At 42.5% G+C, this 8,591-nt stretch overlaps 1 protein-coding gene across 2 annotated transcripts in view; it reads left to right on the plus strand.

Annotated features, from left to right (window-relative positions):
• Positions 1–8,591, plus strand: part of NDST2 (N-deacetylase and N-sulfotransferase 2) — a 70,206-nt gene that overhangs the window by 26,998 nt on the left and 34,617 nt on the right. For both annotated transcript variants that reach the window (XM_018569946.1, XM_018569948.1), the window contains exons 2-3: positions 1,840–1,927; positions 3,976–4,130. In XM_018569946.1, coding sequence (XP_018425448.1) covers positions 1,840–1,927; positions 3,976–4,130 — 243 coding nt within the window. The remainder of the gene's footprint in view (positions 1–1,839; positions 1,928–3,975; positions 4,131–8,591) is intronic.

The raw sequence follows: 8,591 nt of genomic DNA on the forward strand, positions 1-8,591 counted from the left end.
CTCTGCCTCTAGATAGGCAGAGCCAGCTGTTACTCACGCAGCTGGGCGGATCCCGTCATCTACGTCGGGATCCGCTCCGGCTGCCGTGTCTCAGTATACCGCGAGCTGTAGCTCGTGGTATGCTGAGCTTAGGGTGACGGGAGGATGCTAGTTTGTGTCCTCCCGTTACCCTAAGGAGAACTATGGGGAAAAACACTGACCCCATAGTTCTCCTTTAATATAAGATGATTTTATATCGGCATGCAGAGCTGAATGCTGATTTTTAGTGAAAGGGGTAAAGGTCCACTTTAAGCACCTATAAACCATGTAAAAATATAAGCAAATATACACACACACACACAATGTGAATGAGAACATGCAACAAGCGTAAAATAAATGTTATGATACATTTTTTTTTTTAAAGATAATTTGTATTGATTTTTGCAAGTGTCTGAGACACAACAATGATGACAACAACACCATCAACAAACAACAATTGGGTCAACATAACCCAGGCATTTACAGTTATGATACATTTTAAATCTACAGAACTACTGGGTATTTCACCAAGATGTTTGGAACAACCTACTTGCCAAGTTCCTTACACAGTGTGCAAGTATACCTGGGAGAATTCGGTTTTATTTAAAGGCAAAGGGTAGACATGCCTAATAATAAATGTAGTTTTTTTTTCTGTTTATGCACTTTGTAGGTTAATAATTGATAAAGAAAAACTATTTATTGCATTCTTTGAAAGCATTCTTAATTTACAGCATTTTTTCACAAGTGCCTAAAATGTTTGCACAGTACTGTACATATTCCTTTCATATCCAGCAGAGGTTCTAACCCTCACTACCCAACACATTACTTCAAGAGCAGCATGAGCATTTTCCTCTGTCCAGTCAGATTACCAAGGACCAGATGGAGGGAGTATGAAAGTGTTAGTATTAGGAACTAGTAAGAATTCCAGCTTTAGTTTGTCAGTGCAGGTGAAGAAATTGCTGCTACATAAGTATGATGTAGTGTTATCTGTAGATCTCTTTCAAGCGGACGTTTTTTGGGTCTCCTGTCTCTTTATAATATGTAAAACTATCTTCCTGTATTTGTTGGTGTTATAGACGTGGGTGGTCTCTAATTTGCAAATTTAAAGCCTAGGGAATAGAAAAACTAACTTACTTTTTTTTTTAGGTGGTTCTGTTAAGTGATTTCCATACTTGGGCAAACTGCATTATCATTTTATTAACCTTGTTCTGTCAGAAAAACATTTAGGCTGCTGCAGTTTATGGCCTCATTTGCTCTTCGCAGATTCAATTCTAGTTTATAAGGTTTGCTCCTAACACCTCCATCTGTTGTCTTGCTTTCAGTGAAATCAAGTGGTAATTTGCTGTGTTAGCTTGGTAGCTTCCTTCCTTGGCAAAGTCATCGCCTTAAAAGTGTAGCATCATTAAACTGCTTTGTGTTGTGTTCTGCAGACTGAATACATGAATGTAGTGGCTGTGAATGCACAGTAGGTGGTGTTGCATGAGATTTGTAGTAATACAATAGGTGAGTCAGTAATAATTGTCCCCCAAGGATTAGATTTAATTTCCACAAACCTTAAAATAGAATCCCTACCAATAGTGCAGCCATATTGTGACTTTAGATAGTCACCAAGTTTGTAATTAATCCTGGCCTGCAAAACTTGATTATAATGGGATATTTTCTTTTATGCAGGGTACACATGTAGTTGAGCAATCCTTATTGTGTGGTTCCACTAACAAGGTGTCAAAAATTTTGATCATTTAATCTTTTGGCAAATGCAATGGGCGATCTTGTCTACTTTTTTGAAATGCTGACATCATTGTCGGTCTGTCTTTCCTTTAGGCGCTGCTGAACACCCAGAGCAAGCTAAGAACACTAGTACCAAATTTCACTTTTAACTTGGGCTTTTCAGGAAAGTTCTACCACACAGGTAATTTTTAGAAAATCTTTTCATTTTTTTGTCTTTTTGTTGTTGAGAACATGCATGCTTGTCTTTAATTTTGTTAGAAATAAACTTTTGAGAACCACCCACTCTTTTTAAGTGGGAGAGAAGCCTGTCAGATCCCCTAGTATTGGCAGCCTGGATGTCATGGTAAAAGATGGTTGGCTGCATAGTAAGGAGAGTATAGTTTGAGTTGAGTTGCTGCTGGAAGATTTAAGTTAGTTTGAATAACCCATGGCAGCCAATAGGTCACACAACATTACTTTTTACATTTAAAAGATAACTGGGGTAACCTTTTAATCCTATAGTTCTCTATAGGGTCACGGGAGGACCTATACTAACGTCCTTCCATGACCCAAAGCTCAGTATATAGCTCGCTATTGCCCGCGATATACTGAGAGCACCGCAGCCGGGATGGATCCCTCGCGACAATACTGTCGTGATCCACCCAGCTGACTGATGGACAGCGGGCTCTGCCTATCTAGAGGCAGAGCCAGCTGTGCCCGCCACCTCTCCTGTCCGTTCCTCCAGTCAGCGCTGGAGGATCGGAGAGGGGGAAATCCCTGCGGGGAGCGGTGACTGACCGGTCTCTGCAGGGAGATGATCGGGAAGTTAGTGAGCGATGGTATGTCTTCGCTCACTTCCTGATCAATAGAGCCGACGTGTGACAGTTTCAATGTCACAGGTCGGGCTCTAACTATGAGGATGAGTGGAAATCACTCACCTCATAGTTCTCCTTTTTAATGTTTTATTTTCACATTGTGTATTTTTATACATACACATTTGATGTTCCGAGCTCCATTGTTGAGGATCTTTTGGGGCCACCTTCCAGCACAGTGTATTTGGGCTGTTATGAATTTATATGCCAAAACGATTGGTTAATCCCAAAATGTAGTTTTATTTTAATCATTGCTTTTCCTTTTATTCTGGCTCTTCAAAAAAAGCAAATAAGATAATTAAGATAAGTGTTCTAGTGCAGAATAACACTTTGGTAGTTAAATAGAACCTTTTTTGTAGATATCTGTACATTAGACCAAAAAGAGGGACAACTGAGGAGGAAAAAGAGACAGATGGATTTGGTTCCAAATGGGGACAGTTTGAAGGCATGGTAATGTACATGGCATAGCACCCATTGGACCTATGAAAGGCTGTAGTCTATGTGGCTGGCCCTCTATGGCACTTTATGTAGTCAAGGAAAACATTTTATACTCCATGTACCGTATTTTTCGCTCCATAAGACGCACTTTTTTCCCCCCATAAGGAGGGGGAAAAAGTGCCTGCGTCTTATGGAGCGAATCCCGACGCCCGAGACATGCTGTTTCGGGCGCCGGGCGAGTAGTAGGAGCCACTGCTCTTTTAATGCGAGTGATCTAACGAGATCACTCGTATTAAAGCCGAGCAGCGGCGATCGAGTACAGCAGCAGGAGCCACTGCTCGTTTAATACGAGTGATCTAATAAGATCACTCGTATTAAAACCGAGCAGCGGCGACGATCGAGATAACCATAGAGCAGACGAAGAATAGTCGTTCTTCGCCTGCTCTGTGTCATCACTGAGACCGTGGCGCTGTAATCACAGCACCACCTGTCTCAGCGGTCACTAACTGCAGCTTCTGTCACAGCTTCTGTCATAGAAGCTGTCACAGAAGCTACAGTCTCGAGTGCCCCATAAGGCGCGCCGGACCTCCCTGCGTCCTATGGTCCGGTGCGTCTTATGGACCGCAAAATACGGTACTTTGTGTTTATTCTGCTTGATACAGCCATCTAAGAAGTCCACATACATTTCAAATTTGTTTTAAGACCGTCAATGCTTAGATAAACTGATGATTACTTACCAAAAACAAAGCAGTGTAACAATTTGAAGGCTAATATTGCGACATTAGGTGACAGTCTTTTGGCTGTTGATAGGTGTTTTGTTTTATAAAATGTAAAGAAACAAAGGAGCAAAAAGTTGGAGGAAATTTGAATGTGCTGGTGGATTTTCATAGGAATAAAGTAGAGATTAATGTGTATAATTTTTTTTCTTTTATTTTTTAAGGCACAGATGAGGAAGATGAGGGGGACGACATGCTGCTCATGCACAGGAAGGAATTCTGGTGGTTCCCACATATGTGGAGTCACATGCAGCCTCATTTATTCCACAATGTCACTGTTCTTGCAGAGCAGATGAAACTCAACATGCAATTTGCTCTGGTAATGTCATTTGTATAACTGCAGTATAGATCTATTCCTAGGTTTCCATGCGATTTAAAGATGTATAACGATTTCTGGGGAAATTGGCCTATATTGATATGTAGCGTTATCTTCTAACTGAAGACCACGGGAAACGGCCATACCGTGATGGTCACAAATTGCACTGTAAGGCCATAAACTACCTGATTTGTTGCCATTGTTAGGTTTAGGTGTTCCATTCTATTGAGATTGTAGAAGAGATTAAGGCAATATAAAAAGTATTCTAATCAAGTTCTGAGCTAGGAAACACAAAGGTTTCCTCAATTGTGACTATTATAATAAAAAAGCTATTTTTAATGTTTTTAGGATTAGAATCTTCATTTTCAGAAGTTTGAGAAGAATACACTCGTGCTTGGTTACTATTATTGTATGACAGATTTTGAACTTAAGGTTTAGCAACCCATAGCAAACAGTCAGTAATCATATTTCATTAATTTGGGTTCACTAAAGGTGCTATAAAGTAGAATCTTATGGGCTATACTGATCTTTGAATGTTGTTCTTTTCATGGCCAGGGATGTTGTGCCTTTGTGAAATAAAGTGATTTTAGTTAAAACGTGGCCTGGTATAGCACTGTACCTGGATCTGCCAGGTGACTAAGGATCACAAAATAATATGCTTTTTAGGGCCAGTGACAGCCAGTGGATTTTCCAGTAGGATATTGAGCATGCACTGTAGTAATAAGGCGGGGGCGCCCACAAATTTTCGTCTGGCGATCAACTTTTCAAATGACGAGCTCAATTAGATCTACCAACGCAAAAACACCTGCATTCAGGGGCTGGAGGGATCTCATTGAGCTCGTCATTTGAAAAGTAGATCTCCAGACGAAAATTTGTGGGAGCCCCTGCCTTATTACTACAGTGCATGCTCAATACCCTACTGGAAAATCCACTGGCTGTCACTGACACACAAAGGCTTCCGATTCATTCAGAGAATATTTTACTATTATCCAGTTTCTGAATGGGGAGGAGCCTCTGTACAGAGTGCTTCTCTTCATTGAGAAACCCATGAATTAGCAGGAAGTGATGTAAATCACATCCTGTTCATTCATAACTGGGGACACATAGTCCCCAGTTATTTACAAACACTGGAGTGATCAGCTGATCGCTCCAGTGTTTGTCCTGCACAGAGGATCGGAACATATCACTAATATGTACCGATCCTCTGCAGCTCCCCCACACACGGGGGCTCAGCTTCTCCTCTGGATCCCCCCTGCTGTCCTGGGCAGAGGCGGATCCGACAAGAAGTGAAAGAAGCACTTCAGCCGTGGGGAGGAGGGGGGTAGGACGGAGTCGCTGTCGCAGAACTAAGGTCGAGCGGTGGAGGGAGAGAGAGGCGCCGGCTGTCAGATCCAGGCCGAGCTTCTCTCTCTCTGCCCCCGCCCCTCTCCCCCGCCGCCGACTGCAGCGGTTCCTTCACTTCTCCTCGGATACCTGATGCATACAGATGGGGAGAGCAGCGGGGATCCAGAGGAGAAGCCCCACGGGCGAGAGGAGAGGACATCGCGATCTACCAGTAGATGGGCACCCCTATTATAAGGTAACCAAGAGGTTTACACTGTTTATTGCAGTATTGGACTGGGGCAGGAAGGTGGTGGAATCTGTCAGTTTATAACAAAGATAGCACTAAAGTGTGGTATAAATCTGCTTTACATCACTCGTGACTTGTGGTCATAGAGGAAACCTCTCATGAAACAAACTTGGAGGCTGCCATTGCTTGACCTCTCCTTCTGGAAATTATAGTTGCTGCCCTACTGATCCCCTGGATTAATTACTTTGAGTCTCTGAGAACAAGTAAACGGCAACACAAAACAGTTGAAGTAAGGACTAATCGGCATTTGCTCCAGGTCAGTGTCCCCAAAGGCATATCCCATATTGCTCTCATGACCAGTTTCCTTCAGTTACTGTAGAGTCAATGCTATATGCAAGCAATCCTTTTACACCATACACAGTATCAAATTCTAGTTTCCTCATGAGGGTGATTTTATCTTGCAAAGCAATCTGATTTAAATCTGGGTTATGTGTCATCCATCGAGCAGTTAAATTAAAGTGTATTCATTAGTTTCCTTGTGTGGATTGCTATGAGAAACACTGCATTCCTTCATCCAGAAATTCTTCCCAAGGTATTTCAAACAAGAGATAAGTAACTTTTATGTGGCAGATGAAAAAATAATTTTAAACCGATATATGTATGTACGTGAAGATGTAAAATGTATTGTGATATATATATATATATGTGTGTGTATATATATGTGTATGTGTATGTATATATATATATATATATATATATTTCCCGCTATCGGCTAAAGGGCTCTGGTTTTGACTCAAGTAAAATCTCTTTCAGAGCTCTTTTTCTGATGGCATCATATGCTTTGCAGACAGTAAAAGAAGATTTCCATGACTGAACTGACAATTTTGTTGCTTAGTGAGCGTGCTTACCTAGTCAGCTATCACAAATGAAATATGACACAGTGCTTAATAAAAAAAAAATGGGATGGGAGAAAAGCATGCTCTCTGCAAAAGTGAAGAACCTGCCTGTAGAGACCAGTCAGACTCCTTGTTTAATTTCCTTAGAACAAAATTAAGATGAAACCTAATTGGCTACCAATGCCAGGTTCTCCACTTTTTCCTGAACTTTCTTCCTTCGCTGCCACTATGCATATTCATCACAGTATTTATACTGAGAGAATCAACAAAATAATGTCGCACTAAATTCATCATAATGAATGTAGGCTGGTCAGAATAATGTACATTGTGTATACCGTGTAATTACACGTTGTAATTACACGGCCGGCCGGGAGCTTTACAGTCAAGCGATCGAGCGTCTCGAGAGACGCTCGATCGCTTGTATCAGCAGCTGTCCCTGCTGTTGCCGGTCCCGAGATCCGCTGTGCCCGATGCGGCCGGGAGCAACACGGCTCTGTGACAGGAGATCAAAGGGAGTTCAGTATACGAACTCCCTTTGATCTCCTTTCAGTCCCCGAATGCAGGAAGTGATGTAGATTACATCACTTCCTGCATTCAGTGTCACTCTCCAGCTAGAGAAGCTGATGAAGTCGATCTCTGCTTCATCAGTTTCTCTGGAGGTCCTTAGGTGACATTAGGGGTCTTGGAGACCCCTGATGTCTCCCTAAAGAGGACCTGTCATGTAAATTGGCTATCCCATAGGATGCTTCTTAGCCGCCCATGTAATAGCAATAAAGTTGTATGTAAAAAAAAAATGTAATAAAAAAATGAAAGATTCTTTAAAAAAATAAAAGCATAACATTTATTTTTTTAAACATTTCCGCGCCCCCCTAATACACACGCATATATGCGTCAGGTGCGCCTACGTGCCGCACATGTTGCATATCGCCGCAAACTGAGTGAGAGCAATAATTTTAGAGCAGTTAAGGCCGGGTTCACACCTGGGCGTTTTACAGCGCTGATCGACGCGCTGTAAAACGCCCTGCAAGTGAAATCCCATTATTTCCTATGGGCATGGTTCTCACTTGGGCGTATTTCAGCGTGTCGGAACGTGCGTATTTCCGCGTGTATCCATTAGGATACAGCCGGATAGCCCTCGTAAACGCACGTTTGACACGCGTTTTGTGGGCTGCAAATCCTGGTTAAACCATGCACCGCAAGTCGCGCGTCATACACGCATATTTCGAACGCCTAGGTGGGAACACAGCCTAAAGGAGAACTATGAGGACATTTTTCAAGCCCTGTATGTATATTAGGGGTGTGGAAATTAACGATTAATCAGTCGATCAATCGTTAATTTCTTTGATGTAGGAGTGTCAACCTGACGAAGGGTGAATGAGAAGCGATCAGACATTGTAATTAAAGCTAGCTATAAAAGGGAAAGTATTGTGGTGCTGTGGGAAGCACATTATATTAAAGAAGTGAATTGAAAATTGAAAAGATCATTATAAGAAAAATGGATATTGCTGGTGATTATCTGCGCTCATAACTACTCGGGGGGGCTTTTCCATCTCCCTGCGAGCAAGTCCTGAACCAATACTCTGTAATGGGTAAGGCTGGGCACACACCTTACAACCATTGCAAGACTTTTGTCTTGCGATGGTTGTAAGGTACTTAAAAAAACGTACGATCTGCCTATCTTGCATAGGCAGATCGTACTTGCGATGATCGCAAGCCACGCCCCCTGAGGGGCGGGCTTCCCATGACCGCAATGCCGAACGGGCAGTGTGCGCTTGCGCACACCGGCAAGTACGGCTGTTATCGTACGGACATGCCACAAACCCGCCGAACGTCGTACAATGCTTGGCGGGTTTTCGAACATGTCCGTAAGTTCAAAGTCGTGCGACCTTACAGTAGTAGAGGTCGCACGGCTACCACACACCTTACGATAATCGTACGATCGCGGGATTTCCCGCGATTATCGTACGATTATCGTAAGGGGGGGGGGGACCTTCAGAG

Source organism: Nanorana parkeri, unplaced genomic scaffold (genome assembly GCF_000935625.1).
Source record: "Nanorana parkeri isolate BGI_ZX_2015 unplaced genomic scaffold, ASM93562v1 scaffold1431, whole genome shotgun sequence".
In the NCBI taxonomy this organism is placed as follows: domain Eukaryota; kingdom Metazoa; phylum Chordata; class Amphibia; order Anura; family Dicroglossidae; genus Nanorana; species Nanorana parkeri.